This window comes from Anolis carolinensis, chromosome 4 (assembly GCF_035594765.1).
Source record: "Anolis carolinensis isolate JA03-04 chromosome 4, rAnoCar3.1.pri, whole genome shotgun sequence".
In the NCBI taxonomy this organism is placed as follows: Eukaryota; Metazoa; Chordata; class Lepidosauria; order Squamata; family Dactyloidae; genus Anolis; species Anolis carolinensis.
The window spans coordinates 212,425,870-212,444,462 of NC_085844.1; the positions used below are offsets into that span (position 1 = coordinate 212,425,870).

Below are 18,593 nucleotides of genomic sequence, written 5' to 3' on the forward strand. Positions count from 1 at the left end.
ACCAGTACTGCCATCTGTTGAGGAATTATGAAGGTGGAGGCATTACTTTTCATTCAACTCTCGTCATGCAGGGGGGCCTATACTATCTAACATCCCCAACTGCTCTAACAGTAATGAAAAAAGAGTGAGAGAGAAAGCTTCGTTTTCCACCAGTTTTCACTGCTGATAAAGGGACAGAGAGGGACCAACCTTGCTTTCCATGGCAGGTACATGTACATGTTGGACAAATACAGCCAGGGACTGTGCAAACAAGTCAGAAAATACAGACAGTTTGTGCCACTGTGGACACTAGAAAACCTAATATCTGCTATCATCATTTTGCATACACACAGTTTTCTGCTTTCTTTGAAATTCTTCATTGTGCTTTTCTTCTTCTAGGTGCTGTGTGAATATTATTGGCCCTCAGATAGCTCTCCTTTCTGTTCAGGACAAATCAGAATACATTTGCTTGCTCAGAATTTTGCAGATGAGTGGACTACAAGGGAGTTCAGGATTCAACATGTAAGTGGGAAACTGGCAAATACAAATGCTTTCAATAGTTTGTCAAATCAAATAGTCATTATAATGCAAAGAGTAATCTGGTGATCCGATCAAAATCAAATATTTATACTTTATAAGCTATTAATAAAATCAGGAGTAAAAAAGATATCTTAAAGAGAGATTGAGGTATGTGGGAAGAGAGTCCAAGACAATTTTCGTCACAGTTAGGGATGCATCTACAAAGTAAAATTAATGGTTTGAAACCACCTTAACTTCCAAGGGCCAATATTATAGAATCGTGGGATTTGTCTTTAGCCTTCTCTGTGAAATAGTGCTAGTGCCCCACCAAACTACAAAATGCATGGTTCCATAACATTGAACCATGTCAGTAAAGTGGTGTCAAACTGCATTAATTCTACAGTATAGATGCACCCTAGATGTTTGACCATTACCACCTCACCACCATTCTGGTAGTTTACATTTTAATATATAATTATATAGTCTTCTGTGGTTTCACTGGATCTTTTTTTTTAAAAGGTGAAAGCTGCTTCACATTCCCGTGAGAGAAAATTACTATCAGTTATACATCAAATTAACAATATATAGGGACTACTCCTTTTCTTTGATTTTATTTAATCTCCACTTTTTTTGTCCCATGACAACTTGTGATGACTGGTTTATTGTAGCTGGCACTAAAGTGGCCTCTTGTGTCACAGGAAGGGCTAAATATGGAGCGGAGAGTGATCCACTTGCACTACACAGCATGGTCTAATCATGGTGTTCCTGAGTCTACTACTTCTCTCAATGCCTTCGTAGAGCTGGTCCGAGCACATATGCAGAGTGCAAGTGAGACTGGACCTACACTGGTACATGGCAGGTAAGTTGCAGGCAGCCCACCTTGCTGCTTTTCTTTACCAGACTATGTGAAGCTGACCAAGAGACCATGGAAGAACTAGCTTAAATCCATTCTTCTTTGCTTGTTTAAGAGCTGGATCAAACATTTAGTAGTAGCACGTGACATGGTTTTCCTTGGATAATACAACTTTGACATTCAGGTAAGGGACAGCACCTTTAAAGAGAAGGAACTATTGTGATCAGGCCAGTTTTATAGTATGATTAATGGGATGACCAGTGGTATTACAATGCTTGGGAAATGATTTTAAGAAATTATTTTTAATACTTGTTGCAGGGTTCCAAAAACATATTTTGTTACTATTACAATAAAATATTGTTTTGAGAGTCCTGATGTACAAAAATGCAATAAATAAATATTTGTATTTAATTAATATGTAAACCTTGTGTGAGATAGACAGAGACACAGGTTTGATATGTTGGAAATAGTGCTTGTATGTTCAATAGTTGTGTAGAAGAAAGAATGTTAGTAGGTATTGCAATCAGGTAATACCAACCCCTGCTGGTTATTAATGGTATAGAAGGCATCCCCAAATTTCTCTTTGGTAACTCTATAACTTTCTCTTTCCGGAATCTCTCTCCTGTTGGTTTTAGAAAGAGTGGAATTAGTAAGTGGGCCAGAATGGGCAGAATGAGAAAGAACAAAACCTTCTCATATAATTGGCATCATCCTTTTAAAATCCCTGGTTTACTGTTGTTGCAGTGCAGGTGTAGGCCGCACAGGAACTTTCATTGCCCTCGATCGTCTTCTGCAGCAATTGAAGTATGAGAAGGTAGTGGATGTGTTCAATACCATTTACAGCCTGAGGATGAACCGTCATCGGATGATTGAAACCCTGGTGAGAAAAATGGAAATTCCCTCTCAGATCCCCAGTTGTCCTGTCACAAATAATTCAAAATAAATTTATCCTTTCAATGGCATACCTGCGACTGTAAATGGGAAAGGTAGGAGAAGATACTAGAATATCAAGATCCTGGAGTTGCAAGAACCAGTGATGGATCTAGTGTAGAAATGTAGCTCCAAAATGTTGTTGGGAAGCATTTCCTCACTGTTGGCCGTGTTGGTTAATGCTAATGGGGTTTCAGTTCAACAATGTCTGGACAGCCACATTTTCCCTACTTATGATCTAGACCAGTGGTTCTCAATCTGGCTCCCCAGATATTTTGGCCTTCATCTCCCAGGAATCCTAACAGCTGGTAAACTGGCTGGGATTTCTGGGAGTTGTAGGCCAAAACCCCTGGGGACCCACAGGTTGAGAACTACTGATCTAGACATTTCCCAAGATGGTTGAAAGACCTCATAAATAATTTACCCTGAGAAGTAATAGACATGCAACTAATGGCTACAAGATATGAGAAATGGCCTAGAAATCAGAAAAGACTTGGAAAGAGTGGAAGTGGAAAGAGAAAAGAACTAGAGACAGTGAGCAAATGAGAGATGCATGTCTGGGATGAGGGGATCCAAGACCCTCCTGCCATAATTCAGCCTCTGGAATCTGAAGAACTGGCCAGTTAAGATTCTCGGGAGTGTATGGCTTTAGATAATGGACTCTCCAGGTTGCTGGGGCTGAGACAGTTGAGGGGCCTTCTCCTCAGCAGGATGTGGGAGAAACTGAAGGCATACCACCTTTCCTTTAGGTTTATAGAAGAGATAAAAAGACGCTTTGTAGGTAACTGTGTCTGTTAAACAGGAAACACTGACTCATTGAGCATGTGATAGAAGCATAGAATCATAGAGTTGAAAGAGACCACATGGGCCATCTAATCCAACCCCCTGCCATGCAGGAAAAGCTCAAAATACCCCTTACAGATGATCATCCAGCCTGTTTAAAAGCTTCCAAGGAAGGAGCATCCACCACCATGTGATGGCCAGATGTGGCTACTGATAATCTCCCAACAGTTCCCTGGAATTTTTGTTATTTGCAATCATTCTGTCTTGGTGACTGGTACTGCTCTTGTCATTTGTGCCTTCTTGATCTCTGGACTGGCTATGATGGACAACTTTGTCTTGGCTTTGGTTTCCTGTATTATTGGCTTGGTATAACAGCTCCTGGGCAGGGCCGGCCACACCATGGAGGCCAGGTGAGGCAGCCGCCTCAGGCACAGGTCCCCAGGGGGCGCCGTCAGGTGCCCCGCCTCCTGCCCAGTGTGCCCTGGCCTGGTTGGCCTTGTGGCCTGGCTGGCCTTGCCCAGCCAGCAGCCGGCCGGGCAAGGCCAGCCAGGCCAGGGCACACTGGGCGGGAGGCGGGGCACCGTCAGGGCGGTGCCCCGCCTCCCACGCTGCTCGCCCTGACCCCGCCTCTCACGCAGCATGGGAGGCGGGGTCAGGGTGAGTAGCGCAGGAGGCGGGGCCAGAGTTGGCCCCGCCTCCCGCGCTACTCACCCTCGCCCGTCTGGCCTTTTCCAGCTGGCCAGACTGCAGCGGAGGTCCCTCCAGGCCCCGCCTCCCGCGCTACTCGCCCTGACCCCGCCTCCCACGCTGCGTGAGAGGCGGGGTCAGGGCAAACAGCGTGGGAGGCGGGGCCAGGGTGCGGGAGGCGGGGCCCGCCGGCGCCGCGGGGGGGGGGCGCTTTTCCCCACCCCCGCTTAATATTTAAAATTATCTCCAGCCGGCCCTGCTCCTGGGCCAGCTGATCACTTTGCTGCTGTTTCTCCCTTCATTTTGCTGAATTACCTCTCACTGATTTTGACTGGCTTGACTACCCTACAGTTATTTACTTTAAAGCCACCTGTCTCTTGGCTTACTCACTGATTGTAGCACAGGCCGGTTCTACACATTAGGTTTCAGTGAACTTTCTCTAGCTTTCTTTTTCCAAAGCTGATGGGAAGTTTCACTACATATTTCTTTATACATTTGGACAAGGGTAAAGCTTGATACTTGGCATCTTTTCATTGATTCATTGCATTCCCTTAGTTAGCTGAAAATACAGTGGAATTTTTGAAGATACCCAGACACATAGCTGGGCTGATTTGTTATTCTTTTCATTGGAGAGCACAAAGTAAAGGCTTATTCACTCACCAAAGCAAGTAAGTGCTAACTCTAGAAGACAGGACAGAAGCTTCAAATCATAAATTATAGTCAGATGTTATTGCAATTCCATTTCAAAGTGTGTTGTGATGGCAGCACAAACCTTGTGATGCCAGCACACATCCAGTGGTGATTCACTGTGTTCTCTTCTTTTGCAGGGTCAGTACATCTTCCTCCACAGTTGTATTTTAGAGAAGATATCTGAAGAACCACTGCTTGACCAGTCTGGTCTAGAGCTGTAAGTGCCTACTCAGTGTTCTTTTCCACATCAGCATACCTTCACATGCCTTTTGTTTTACTGCTACACTACCAAAACAGCAGTCCATTCTTTCCATTCCCTTATGTGTAAATGAACAATACTAGTGTAGAGTCAGAACCATCACAAGTGTACAGTAATACCAAAATGTAGGTGTGTTCTTATGTGTGCAAACATGTTTTCAAAGTAATGATCTGGAAAAGCCACTAGGAACAATAAATCAGTTCATTGTCACCACTGGATGCAAACATACCTGCCAGTGAATCACAATAATGACTTGTTCTATAGTAGGACCCCTATGTCACATTTTTGCCCTCTTCTTAGTTGTCTTCAGCCCAGGAGAGTCCGTTATTTAACAAAGAAGTAAACTAGTTCCAGTTTGCTTTGTGGCTGAATAACTTGTCTTCCAACATTCCCAGATGAAAACCAGGACATGTGTGACCAAGCAACATCAGAGTGTGGTTAAGATGACAAATGTTATCAATGTGGAAGGTTATAGCAATTTGCTTTTGCCTGAGTGAACTGGGAAGGACAGGGCTTCTCCCCTCTTCTCCTATCTGGCCTGCTAAGTTCATTGAGTTCAAACTGCTTTTGCATTTTGAACTAACTTTGCAGCAATAGAGGTAATCTGAGGACAAAGGGGGAAGCAGGATGAAGAAACCGGGGTATTTTAAAATCAGCTGAAAAGAGGGATGGCAAAGGATTAACTGGGATTGTCCCTACAAAATCAAAACCATTGGAAAGTATTGAATAAAGACCTTTCCTGCATGTAAAACAGCCCAGGGGAGTGTGTGTGGTAAAATTGTCTTTCACCTTCATAAGGGATGAGAGTCTATGAGATCCTCAAACATATGGCAGAATTGCATGCAGACTGCTGACTGCATTTTCCTCTCTCTGCACTAAGGAAGTGCAGATCTGTGCCCTTGTATTACATGGAGCTAAGAGGCAAGTAATGATGAAGCTGTTCTGTTGTGTTTGCTCAAGGTCACACCCAATACCTCTCAAGAATTTTGTACAGCATCATGCAAAGAATTGTTCCAAAGCCAATGCTGGTTTCCTGAGAGAATATGAGGTAAGAGCAGGACAGATGGTATGCTAGACATTAAAAATCTCTTCAAAATCAGTATGACAAATGCATGCTCAGAGAAATTGTGTATGTGTGTGTGGGGGGGGGGGGGGGAGAGCAATACCACATCACAGCTGCAACATTATGAGTTTAGGCCACTGTTTCCCATAAATGCATTATTCCAATTCCCCTCCTAGTAGAGCTAATACTCTTGGCAGTCAAGGCCAGCCACAAAGACTCGCACTCATTCACACATAGCCAAAGAGAACTGTCTCATCCAGTCAGGCGATCTCTGCAATACATATTGTTTCCATTAGCATATTCACCATTTGCATGTTCACATTTTGATAAACACATTACTCAGCTGCAATGTCAGATGAGCTGGTGTTTACATGCAAGTGGCTGTTACAGATCTAACATATTAGAAAAAATATATTTGTAGGTCTTCTTGAAGAAATGTAAACAATTTGCAAATTCAGCTGCATGTCACCAAGTGATGAACATAAATATCCAAGTAATGACCATAGATATTATAAAATGAGTTAAAAGGGTTTCATGTCTGCTTGAGGAAATGTTCACAGGCTAATTTAGCTTGAAAGCTTGGTTGAAAGTTCCAGGTGAAGCAAGGGAATATGACAGTGTATCCCACACATTGCCTCCCTGTTCTCAACCCTGGGCCCTCCATACTCTGGTTAACATACAGGTATTTAGAGATCTTGGAACAGAAAGAGGCAACCCTATACAATAATGGACTGCAAGACCAAGCTGCAGTTTCAAACAACCACGTGGATCTAGCAGTTTATTTATTTATTTAAAAACCAAACCCTTGAGATTACATATTTTTGCACAGATGCCCTTGTCTTTTTCCTCAGATGGAAGAATGTCTGGAGTTAAAAGGTTAAATAGGCCACCTTTCCCTACTGTTCTGCCACTAAAATTGACAACCCAGAGTATAATGTTGCTTTAAAACATGTCATAGGAAAGAAACAAGCAGCTGCATAGAACTTATGATTTGGTCCTCAAAATCTCTGTCCTTTTGTTTGAATTTTCCAATAAGGCTGTCTCTGCTTTAGTGGCTGGGTCAGTTGTTGAAGCGCCTGGCAAATACTACTTGTCTTTTCCAATACACCAAACTGAAGATGAAAAGCAGGTGGATGCACAAGCCCTCCATATTAGAACCTATCTAATGTCCGGATATCCCGTTTCTCTCTTTTCTGTTCCCGCTCTGCTTTCTTCCAGCAGGTGCTCTTGGAAGCTGCAAAAGAGGAAGTCAATTCTGTTTTGCCATTTTCTGGAAGCCAACCCATTGGCCTTGAGTCTGGCAAGATCTCTTGTGAGTGATGGGGTTTGTTGAGTGTTGTGGGGGTGGGGGGGGGGGGAGAAGCCTTGGTAGCTATTTAAATCTTTATCCTTGAACATGAGAATGAAAAAAAAAAGTTTTCACCTTGATTGGTTAGTTCTTGTACAATCTTTTTTAATTTGCATTTTGGTATTTTTAAACTAAAATTTAAAAATCAAAATGTCATTTTAACCAAATGTATTGTTTTTCAGAGCAAAATATGTTTTTTTTACTGTTATTGATGATCATAATGATGAAAAAGCACTGTTTCATTCAGCTTCACAAAGAGAGGAACATTTCATACTTCTTGACAATTTATCAGAGGATGAGAAAATGTGTAAATTCTTAGTGGCCCTACATTGTTGAACATATGTATCAAATAACCATCGGTCAAGGAAAGGGTCATGGGACCATCTTTTTAGGATGGTTTCAGTTCTTCTAGGGAAGTTAGTTTCAGAGATTGATACAAGGAGTCTTCAGTTTGACATTTTGATCTTTGACAAGATTTCATTTTGTCTTCTCTGTTATTCAACATCTAGCAATATTTTGAACAATAAAGGTTCTTACTTTGATCAAGTAGGTTGAGCCACCCTGATGTAACGTGCCACATTATAGTCACTTTTCCAGGAGTAAACTATACAATGTCCCCTGGTATCCATTCGGGTTTGGTTCCAGGATTCCCCAGGGATACCAAAATCTGTGGATGCACAAGTCCCATTATATGCAATGGTATGGTAAAATTGTGTCCTTTATACAAAATGCCAAATCAAGGTTTGCTTTTAGACTTTTAAAAATATTTTCAAGTTGTGGGTCATTGAATCCATGGATATAGAAGAATACATGGATATGGAGGGTCAACCATAGTGCTCTTCTTGAACTGTCATATAGATAGTGAGGCAAGCTGAGGAGCAGTAAAGGTGACAGAAAACTTCATTTTATGAACAAAAGCTATACCTTTGTGGCTATTAGGATAAGGAAGCCTGCAACAAGAGCAAGAACACTGAGTAAGAGAGCAGGAAGGCCCCCTTCTTTGATGTAAAACCTCAATTATTCCCTTGCCTTAGCCATACTGTTGCTGCTGCCATTGATTTCCTTGTAAAGTTCTAATATTAGAGAGACATGTAATCAAACCCTGTGTCTTAAGAAAAGAACTATAGAGGTTACAAAGATAAGGACACACAAGGCCTTGAATAATAGTTCTAGTTACTGTGAGGCTTGGTGGTAGCAGTGGAACAGTTTTGAATGCACCAGGCTGAGGCTAAGGTTGTGGATTAGTTGGTGTGAAATTTCACGGTACTAGGCTGAAGTGAGCCTGATACACTGTGACATCCCAGCCTTCCTTTTCACACTAAGGTTGTTTTATAGATGACCGTTCCAAAGTGAAGTTCTCACCATTGGATCGGGATCCTTTCTCAGACCTCTCACATGTCTGGTTCATCCCGGTAAGTCCACACTTGAATTATCTTGTTCTCTTTCCAAAGCTCTTTGCTGCTTGGCTTGCTACATGCTGCAGTTCTGTAGAACAGATCAATTGATCGTGCCAAGTTCATGTTTTGGCATGGCAAAGCTCTCATATTGCATTTTACAAGTGCATGACAAATTACGTAAATTAATTCGCAAGACATATAAACTGAATAAGTGCAACACAGTTGCAATCAGACTGAGAAGACAAATAAATGTTGGTAGTTTCTCCAGGAGTCTGCCTTCAAGCAGTTATCTGAGCATTTTTATCAAGATAATGTATAAGGATATGGAAAATACAGGACTCAAATTTACAAACTGACACAAAACAAAGATACATTGTTATCAATTGCTAATATTTTTGAGGACTGAATTAAAGATCAAACTATCAGAGATTTAAGCAGAAATGCACAAATAAAAGACTAAATAAATTGTGTGAGGTGGATTGCTGCACATTTGAGAACTGAGAATAATCTATGAGTTAATTGACTTCCAAAGACTGAATCTCCTCAAATCTAAGGATTAATAGGTAAATTTTAATGAAAATATTTTAAGTGATCTACTAAGGGATTTTTAATTTATAAATTAGAACTGTGAAATACATTCATTTCATCCTCTGAGTGTTCACTGAAGATGAAAAATCTGTCCTGCTCAAATAAATAAATAAGCAAATTACTTAGGCAAGTTTACTTAAGAACCAGACCTGAAGTATTAGCTTGTTTTGATAGTTACCAGCACTCCAGATTAGGAATGTGATGCTTCATGAAAGCTTGTATAACCCCTTCTGCCTATTTCCATTATTTGTTATAACTTGCCTTCAGACACAGCTAAAGAATAGGTACCAATAAAATGTGAGTTTGAACAAGGATCAAAGTTGGGAAAGCCAAGAAGCTATCAGAGACACAGGAAATTTAGAAAAACTTCCATTACCCAAACAAATCCCTAGTCTCAATAGGGATCCTTTATTGTATGTTCTATTGAACATAGCCAGTGCCCACCCCTGTGTAGGCAGAACTGTATAGGTAGTATTTGAGATCAATAAGGATAGAGTAGACATTGTTATCTATATCTAATGCATATCTTAGTACTGTAATTAGGGATAATTTTCATAACAGTGTCCCAAAATTTCGACCAGGCTTATTTTCTGCCGCAGATACTCCTCTTCTTCATCTGCTAGATCTTTTTCTCGTCCCACCTAACTCTATTAAATGGTGCACCTTTCTTTTCTTTTTCTTTGGCAGGGCTGTAACTCAGTCAAAGATTACATAGCTATTGAAGGACCAGACAAACTTGCCCTGGAGGAATTCTGGGGCCTAATCTGGGAATATGGAGTCCACACCATCATCACGCTTCTACCTGGGCAGATGAATTGTCCAGTAAGACATTTTTTCAAATGTAAAACCTCTAGGGCATAATTGATTTTCTTCAGTTAGCATATATATTTTTCCATTATTTAAAAACTATTTAAGTAGTCTTAAATTACCTTGTTTTATGCATTACATTATTTAATAGGTTTTAGGTTTTTTTTTAATTATTCTGATTGTTTTAACCTTTCTGAACTGATTTCATTGTACACCAATGTGAATTCTTCAGGTATAGGGCAGAATAAACATATAACATTTGTTTGTTTTAAGTATTTATGTATTGCCTCCCAGTTCACAATGACAAGAAAGGAAGGATTTGTAGAACCACTAAATGCTGAAGACAGAATATTCTGGGATAATATGGTACAACAGCGCAGAATGACAACAATAGTTCACTCTGATATTTGACTTTAGATATTGTCATGGCTTTGTTTTACACAAGTAGATCCCATGCAACTGGAACCAGTGTCTTGACAGATAAAGAGGTGTGGACAGGAACAATAGTGCAGAGTTTTCTAACTCAAGTGGTTCCATCTTTCCTGACCCACATGTGCCTTGGCCTATTCTTGTTATACTAGTGAACGGTGCTATTATCTACCATCAAACTGCCACTGTAATCCAAAAAGGATATCTGAGTTTCTTTTAGTGCAGTGTTACATCCATGGAAAATTTTAATGAGTCCTATATAAATATTCATAAGGAAGGTATTAGGCTGAAAGTGGTCATCCCTATTCAATTTGCTGTGCCCTGGTGTTGTGAAATTCGCGCTTATGCATTCTTCTTCTAAAGATGACATAAACTGCATCCCTCAGTCATGCATGTGTGGTTCACAAATGATTGCAAGGCTCTTTCTTGGGCATAGTTGTTCTGAATTGTGGTTGTGACATCAGGCCATTTGGAAGCAGAAGATTTCGAGTTTGGTGTAAGGAAATGTCTTGCTCATCTCCTTTTATTGTCAAGAAAAGCACACATCAAGTAACCACAATGATTTCTGTGGAGTTCTGATGTGCCAAAATCCCGCCCAATTAACTCATGACACCAAAAAAAAGTTTGAAAAAAATCTATAAATTTCTGAGTTCCCAAACTAGCCTGGCCAACTGATAGCTATAGTCCAAAAAGAACATTTTATAAGCTCTTCACCAAACCAGAATTAACTTGCTTGTGTGTGAAATTCTCATCTCTAACTATAGCCTTCTTTTTTTCTTTCTTTTGGTGTAGGCTCCAGACAATTCATGTTGGCCCTCTGAGAGTGACCCAGTCTGCACAGAGAGGTTGACTATCCAGCAAGGCCCAAAGAAAGTTGTTTCAGGATGGCCATGCATTCAGCTCAGACTGAAATATGTACGTAAGTCAGAAATGGAGGGCAAGGTGGCAAACTGTGTGGAGCCGTGAACAGAGGCTATACAGATATGAGCAGAATGGAAGATTACTGAATGCAGAATTTAAGCAGGAGACTTCATATCAGGGTGGGCAGCTGGAAGACTAGGCTGCATGAAGCCTCCTGGACATCTTGGAGGCCTACACCCACTCCCATAAAAAACCCTCACAACGTCTATCCTCCACACACTTCCTGTAGAACATTGGGACATATTTATGGGCATTTCTGTTCCCTTAGAGCACATTTAATGACATTCTGAGGCAATTAAAATATTTTCCCATATACTGAGGATCTGCCTTGAAGGTCCTTATTCAGAGGCTCCTACCCGAAAAAATAAGGCAAATAGAAACAGGGTTTTTATCTAGTCTCCAAAGTCACCTTGTACTTCAAGTTAAAATCTTTTGGCTGACAGTTGACAGTTTTTTTAACTGAGTAGTTTAAAGTTCTGTGGTTTCTGATCTTATTGTTTTAGTAGTTGTGTTGTTTAGAATAATTGTAAAGCTATTATTGATCTCCTTCTTCCTGTGCTTCCACCACTGCTCCTTATCCACCTTCTCTACTACTACTGCAACCTCCTTTGAAAAGTGGAGTATTAATAAATCATGCTAGTTGACAGATTCATGAGATACATCTGTGGAGTGATATATCCCTGGTCCCCAATCCCTCTCCTCTTCCCACATTCCATAGCAGGGTGGGAAAAGTGAGAATGATGAAACAGAAAAGGATGTATACTGGTGAACTGCTAGCGGAACACCCACTGGAATCAGTTGCACCATGCTTTCCACCCCCTGTGTCCTAGTTCATTAAAGCAATTAATTTAATGGCCAATAAAAACAGAACTGGAGCAGGTAATATCCTAGGGCAAGAAAGATCATCACCATGTTTGTTTGTTAACTGGACACTTTTTTGTCCATGAATATAATAGAACATTCCAACACAGAATTCTTCATTCATGTACCTGCCCTTCCCTTGTTTGATGGATATGATGTTTTTATTGTCTTGGCAGGAAAAAAAGGCCAAGGAGAGACTGTTGCAAAGGTTCCAGTTCCCTCTGGCAGAAGGAGAGGAGCTGCCAGACCCTGAAATTCTGGTAGGCTTTCTCACCGTGATCAGACAACTAGTGCCATATCGGAAGAGAACCAGCCCGGTGGTCTTGCATTGCAGGTAAGGTTCCCTCCCTGGGCTCGCATGTGCCAGGGAGGATATTCCCAAGTGCTGGAGTGGATATCAATAAATGTAACAGCTAAAGGGTTGTGCTTAGTCTCTGATGTTTCCTATTCTTTTTCCAAGCATGGGCGGTCTGGGCCAGATGGGGATGTTGATTGCCTTGGATACCCTCTTGCAACAGTTGAAGGAAGAGAAAAGTGTGGATGTATACGGTGTTGTTTTAAGGCTGGTGAGAAGCTGCTGTCTTATGACTCCAACATTGGTATGTGAACAGCAAAGGGGGCAACACAAGCTGGTTGTGGCCAAGAGGTCAAGGCTGACTGGGGTTGTGTAGTTTCTGTCTCTGAAGCCAATGAAAGAGCTTGGGCTCTTACAGCAACTTTAACTTTGTTTTGATAGAGCAGCCTTTGCATGCTCTATCATCCAGGTTTATTTGCTTTAAAGGTCATTTAGTATAAATTGCAGTCATTGAAGTACTAGTAGAAGTTAGGAGGTTGCATATGGAATGGTTGATTACCTGTAACCGTGTTTCTTCGAGTGGTCTCTCTGAAATTCGCACCTATGGTAGTTTGCTTAAAAGCCCTTAAAATATATATCAGGCAGCCATGAGGCCTCTCTGGCAAGCCTCCTGGCGTGTAGAAATGATGCGATAGAAGGCTGGGGGGGGGGTGAGGAAAATCGACCTCCCCCGGGCCTCCTGACACATTTCTATGTGCCAGGAGGCCTGCCAGAGAGGCCTCATGGCTGCCCAGTATGTTTTCTCTTATTTTAAGGGCTTTGGGGGATGGGGGATCAGTGGCCCTATGTCGTTGTCCATGGGGACACCAACAGGAAAGCCCAATGTTTTGGGGCAGGCATGGGGATTTAAACACACTTTGTAGCGGGTTTCTTTAACCCACTCCGAAGCAGGTTTAAGCCCTGCCTGGAAGCACCCTGAGTTTTAATTAAAAAAGGTGATAAAATCCATGCAGACTGTGCATGGTTATTTAAGGGGGGATCCGATAATTTAGGATTTATTTATTTTTTAAAAGTTCATTTGCCTTTATTCTCATGTGAATATGCAGCTTTAGGGTTTTTTCCCACCCAACTGCTTTTCCTGGAAGTTGTTATCACCATGTATTGTGCCACTAGAGGGCCCCATCCACATGACCTTCTGACTCCCAGCATGCATATAACTGAAATACAGTAGAGTCTCACTTATCCAACATAAACGGGCGGCAGAACGTTGGATAAGCAAATATTTTGGATAATAAGGAGGGATTAAGGAAAAGCCTATTAAACATCAAATTAGGTTATGCTTTTACAAATTAAGCACCAAAACATCATGTTATACCACAAATTTGTCAGAAAAAGTAGTTCAATACACAGTAATGCTATGTAGAAATTACTGTATTTATGAACTTGGCACCAAAATATCACAATGTATTGAAAACATTGACTACAAAAAAGCGTTGGATAATCCAGAACGTTGGATAAGCGAGTGTTGGATAAGTGAGACTCTATTGTACTCACAAACTTACAAATGGGAGACACAGTAGAGTCTTACTTATCCAAGCTAAACGGGCTGGCAGAACCTTGGATAAGCGAATATCTTGGATAATAAGGAGGGATTAAGGAAAAGCCTATTAAACATCAAATTAGGTTATGATTTTGCAAATTAAGCACCAAAACATTATACAACAAATTTGACAGAAAAAGTAGTTCAATACACAGTAATGTTATGTTGTAATTACTGTATTTACGAATTTAGCACCAAAATATCACAATATATTGAAAACATTGACTACAAAAATGGCTTGGATAATCCAGAAGCTTGGATAAGCAAGGCTTGGATAAGTGAGACTCTACTGTATTTTGCTCCATATTTTCTAACTTTTCAATTCCAACGAGCTTGATTTACAAAGTATCAGGAAAACTCAAATAGATCACAGGTCCAGACCATCATCAAAGGACTCAGTAGCTCCTTCAACTTTTCTTCCCCCTTACCTACCACAATTCACATATTTCTTGTTCAGCTCCATATCCTCTATGGTGCTAGTGTCTTTTTTGCATTGCCACAGTACAGCCGAGACTCTACTGTACTTGCATATGGTGGTCATGTGTGGCGGTTACCAATGCTGATATTTTCTGTAACCATAGAACAAATACCTATATTCATGATATGCCTGAGCGTCTTTCGCTGTGGTGTTGAGAAACGAATCATTGAAAATTCCTGTGTTGAATTATGATGACAATTATCAGGTATCTGCGGTTTCTTTTTCTCAGCGCAATCAAAAACATTACAATTAATAACAGGATATAGGAGCGGAGTTCTATCTATAAATGGCTTTTCATATTTCTTTCTTTCTCTTTTTGTTTTAGGATAGGTACATTTATCTGTATGACTGCATTCGTGACACTATTACCCAGAAACAAGTCTGAGCCTTGGTCTTCACTCTTTGCTTGATGACTGATGGAGTGCAAAACCCAGCAGGGCTATGAGCATAGACTGAAATGGTTCTATGCAGGGATGGGTAATTGCTCTCAATTTGTGCAGAATATAAAACAATGGGAGTCAATAGTAGTGAACTGCCTTTGATGTTCCTTTGATGTTCTTCAGAAGAAACTTCTGTCTGTTGAAAGGAAACTCCTCTGCCTCAACTCAGAGAGCTTCATGGAAGAACAATTTGCCATAATTTCAGATGTCCTGTTTACAAAAAAAGAAGAAATGACTGCCTTCATCTTCCTAGAGTTTATTCAGCTGCTTTGGAACTTGAGAACTTGGTAGAAGTTAGGAGGTTGCCTTGGAACTTGAGAATCTAAAGGTTTGCCACTGATTAACATAAATGATGGACAGCCAAACAGTAGAATCACAATGTGTCATCTTGATTTGGTGTGTCTTCAAGTTACTTCTGACTTATGGTGACCTTATCACAGGGTTTTGCTTGTCAAAATTTGTTAAGAGGGGGTTCCCATTGCCTTCCTCTGAAGCTGAAAAAGTGTGATTTACCCAAAGTCCCCCAGTGCATTTCCAGTGCTGAGTGAGAGTTCAAAATCTAGTCTCCCAGAGACTTACTCCAATGACTACATTATGCTGGCTCTCAAGATATGCCATACACATTACTTAATCACAGTTCTTGGTGATTAATGTGAAAAAGAAATAGAGCTAAAAATTCAGCAAGGGGAGGTCACAGTAATATCAGGAATACCATAAAGTTTTTTTCCTTTCTCTCCCTTATGCTATCCCTGATAATAGTGTCTCTGCACTAGCAGAGTGACATAGTTATATGTACACTAATGTGGTCCACAATCCTGGCCTATATTTAGAATCCATATGCAGAAGGAGACTTAGTCTGCATCCTGTTTTCATTTAAGTGGTATGCTAAAGATAGGGTGGCATTGAATAAATAGATGCACCTTCTTCCCAAAACCACAGCTAAAAGAGTTATTGCTAGCTTTGCCGTATGAGAGTGGAAGAGTAACCACTTAGCAAGAGACAAAGGAAAAGGTTTCTTTAAGGAAAAATACAAAATTTTATACAATAATGCATGGTGTGTTGAATGAGAAGACATATTCAACAAGAACAGAAGAATGGTAGTAGCAGCTTAATGAAATTGGTAGGAAACTTCACTACCAACTGATTGAAGTAACTACAGTGGGCAATTAAGTGATGTCTGTTTACATAAAGGTTTGTTTAAAAGAGTAGATCAATTAATAAAAGATAGGTGTGTCTAGAGATGAAAATGTGCAGAATGGACTAGGATACCCGACAATAATGGATGTGATCTTTTGGCTGTGCTTATGATTTTCCCCAGAACTTACAAATGGAGTTAAAAATATTAAGATGGTTTTTAAAAGTAATTCCTTGATTGATTTTCCATGTCCAGCCAGAACTCTCCATTCCAAAGGAAAGTCAAAACTGTCGGTAACACACTTTTCCTAACTTCCACTCCTCACCCCATGGATTATGATGCATATACAGCTATACCTCAGTTTACAAAGTTGATGTATTTCTTAGCATTACCTTTTTAACAAAAAAATTCTAACAAAGCCAGAAATAGCATGGGATAGACTCCAATAAAGAGCCATTCAATATATTCTAGCAGAGTTTTTTTAAAAACTAAACACTGACAAGGTAAACATATGAAATTAAACAAATCATGCCAGGCAAGTCTTCCATAAGAAAACAAAATTATTTTGGACCTTCTAAGGACCACCCGAAGACGTCTTCTTAAGTGCAATCAGAGATAACTTTTTCTTTCACTAGTCTCCACTTTTCTTATGATTTCCATTTTCATGACCAAGCTTTTATATACTGTCTATGCTTTTTAAACATGCTGGATGCGAGACAAGCTTACCCCCCCCCCCCTTTTCTCTCTGTTTGCTGTTCATGGATGTTCAGTAAAAGATTCTAGAAGTAGCTACTATTTACGTTGCCTATTGTGGGCAAGAACACAGCTACAAAATGATTATCTGGAGTAGAATTCCATTTGAACCTAACACTAAATACCTGTGTCTTTCCAGCCCTCTTTCACTATCCTCCCAATTCCAATGCTACTGAAAAACTTTCAACTAGACAGGGAAACAAGGGCTTTGTTAACTGAGGTATGCCTACACTTGAAAGGAACCCATTACCTTAGTAGACATAGACCTGCATGACACACATAACATGCCACTGCAAATCTCTGTTTGCCTCCAGATTGGTCTAATAATCCCAAATATTTTGGAAAATGTAACTTTTAATGTCATCAGACCCATTTTTTCTTGTTTATCATTGGCTGTTACATTTTCAGAATGGGTACAAGGATAGGTTGAACAAATGGGTTGTTATAAATGGGAACATGCTGTGCCATTATCTCTGAAACAGAGAAAGGGGGGCAAGGGAGCAGTTTTGAAATAATAAATTATTGTTTTTATAAAATGAGATTTTGATACTGTATTTTTTGTCTGTTTCGAGTAATCTTTCCTTTGCTTCTACAGGAAACCTCAGTTATAAAATGTGGGTGTTCCATTAGAGCAGTGGTTTTTAACCTGTGGGTCCTCAGATGTTTTGGCCGTCAACTCCCAGAAATCCTAACAGCTGGTAAATTGGCTGGGATTTCTGGGAGTTATAGGCCAAACCACCTGGGGACCCACAGATTGAGAACCACTGCTTTAGAGGCTGGTTCTACAGTGAGATTATCGCTGAGGTATTTCTTCAAAAGAACAAATAAGCAAAGAAAAGAGCTTGGGAGCAAGGGAGCTAGTAAAGCTAATTGATCGCAATGGGGTTATAACTTAGGGTTTGAGTGCATACTGCATAGGGAAGGTTCCGGGTTCAATCCCTGGCATTTCCAGGTACAGCCAGGAAAAACTCTTGTCTGAAACCCTGAGAAGCTGCTATCGCTCTATGTTGATAATACAAAGCTAGATGGACCAAAGCTCTAGACTTGGTATATAGTAGCTTCCTATGGATTTGAATAGTAAGGAGAGGTAGAACAGATTTACATGGAGCAATCAGCATGTTAAGAATGACCCTTGATCCTTTCAGCTTCAAATCAGAACTAGCACACAGAAGCTGTTACATCCTATCATTTACATAACGCCATCTATGAGCTTAAGATTTGAAAACCACTTGGGTGTTTCTCCCTGTATGGGCCTAGCTGAGTTTTAAGATTGTAAGAGAAATGCTTTCTCTTGATCCTATCACCATCACAGACCCATTTTATGAGCAGCTGGGAGAGAGCCTTCTCCATGGCTGCTCCTGTGTTATAGGATTTCCTACCAAGAGAAGTGTGGTCAGTCCCGTCCCCCGTCCCCCCTTCCTTTTTGCTGACAGGTAAAACTTTTCTTTATTTAGGCAGGGCTTTATCTTATAATTTATGTTGCAAAAATAACTTAAGTCATGTTTCAAAATCTTTCTGTCTTTTTCACTCTTTTTTACTTTCTTATCTTTTTACCTTGTTTTTTGGACTATGCTACTAATTGTTTTAAAACTTATGTATGAATAATTTTAGACTTTATCCTGTTTTTAAAATGTTTGAACTGCCTTGGATTCTGCTTAGGGAGAAAAGTGAGATATAAATCAAATATGCAAAGAAGCAAACAAAGAAAAGGAAGGGAAACTGAAGCACAGAAGGAAGAACTTCGTAATTTCAACCATACTTAATTTGTCCTATGTGTA

At 40.3% G+C, this 18,593-nt stretch overlaps 1 protein-coding gene across 4 annotated transcripts in view; it reads left to right on the plus strand.

The window, feature by feature from the left end:
* LOC100555140 (receptor-type tyrosine-protein phosphatase V) overlaps positions 1 to 17,354 on the plus strand; it is an 84,749-nt gene extending 67,395 nt beyond the window's left edge. For 3 of the 4 annotated variants that reach the window (XM_062978718.1, XM_062978720.1, XM_062978721.1), the window contains 12 exons: positions 379 to 501; positions 1,197 to 1,357; positions 2,096 to 2,231; positions 4,579 to 4,658; positions 5,661 to 5,748; positions 6,982 to 7,075; positions 8,447 to 8,523; positions 9,784 to 9,918; positions 11,125 to 11,247; positions 12,291 to 12,448; positions 12,575 to 12,713; positions 14,813 to 17,354. In XM_062978718.1, the coding sequence (XP_062834788.1) occupies positions 379 to 501; positions 1,197 to 1,357; positions 2,096 to 2,231; positions 4,579 to 4,658; positions 5,661 to 5,748; positions 6,982 to 7,075; positions 8,447 to 8,523; positions 9,784 to 9,918; positions 11,125 to 11,247; positions 12,291 to 12,448; positions 12,575 to 12,713; positions 14,813 to 14,872 (1,374 nt within the window). In that variant the 3' untranslated portion in view covers positions 14,873 to 17,354. The remainder of the gene's footprint in view (positions 1 to 378; positions 502 to 1,196; positions 1,358 to 2,095; positions 2,232 to 4,578; positions 4,659 to 5,660; positions 5,749 to 6,981; positions 7,076 to 8,446; positions 8,524 to 9,783; positions 9,919 to 11,124; positions 11,248 to 12,290; positions 12,449 to 12,574; positions 12,714 to 14,812) is intronic. The other variant, XM_062978719.1, reaches the window with a different exon arrangement.
* Positions 17,355 to 18,593: the final 1,239 nt, after the last annotated feature.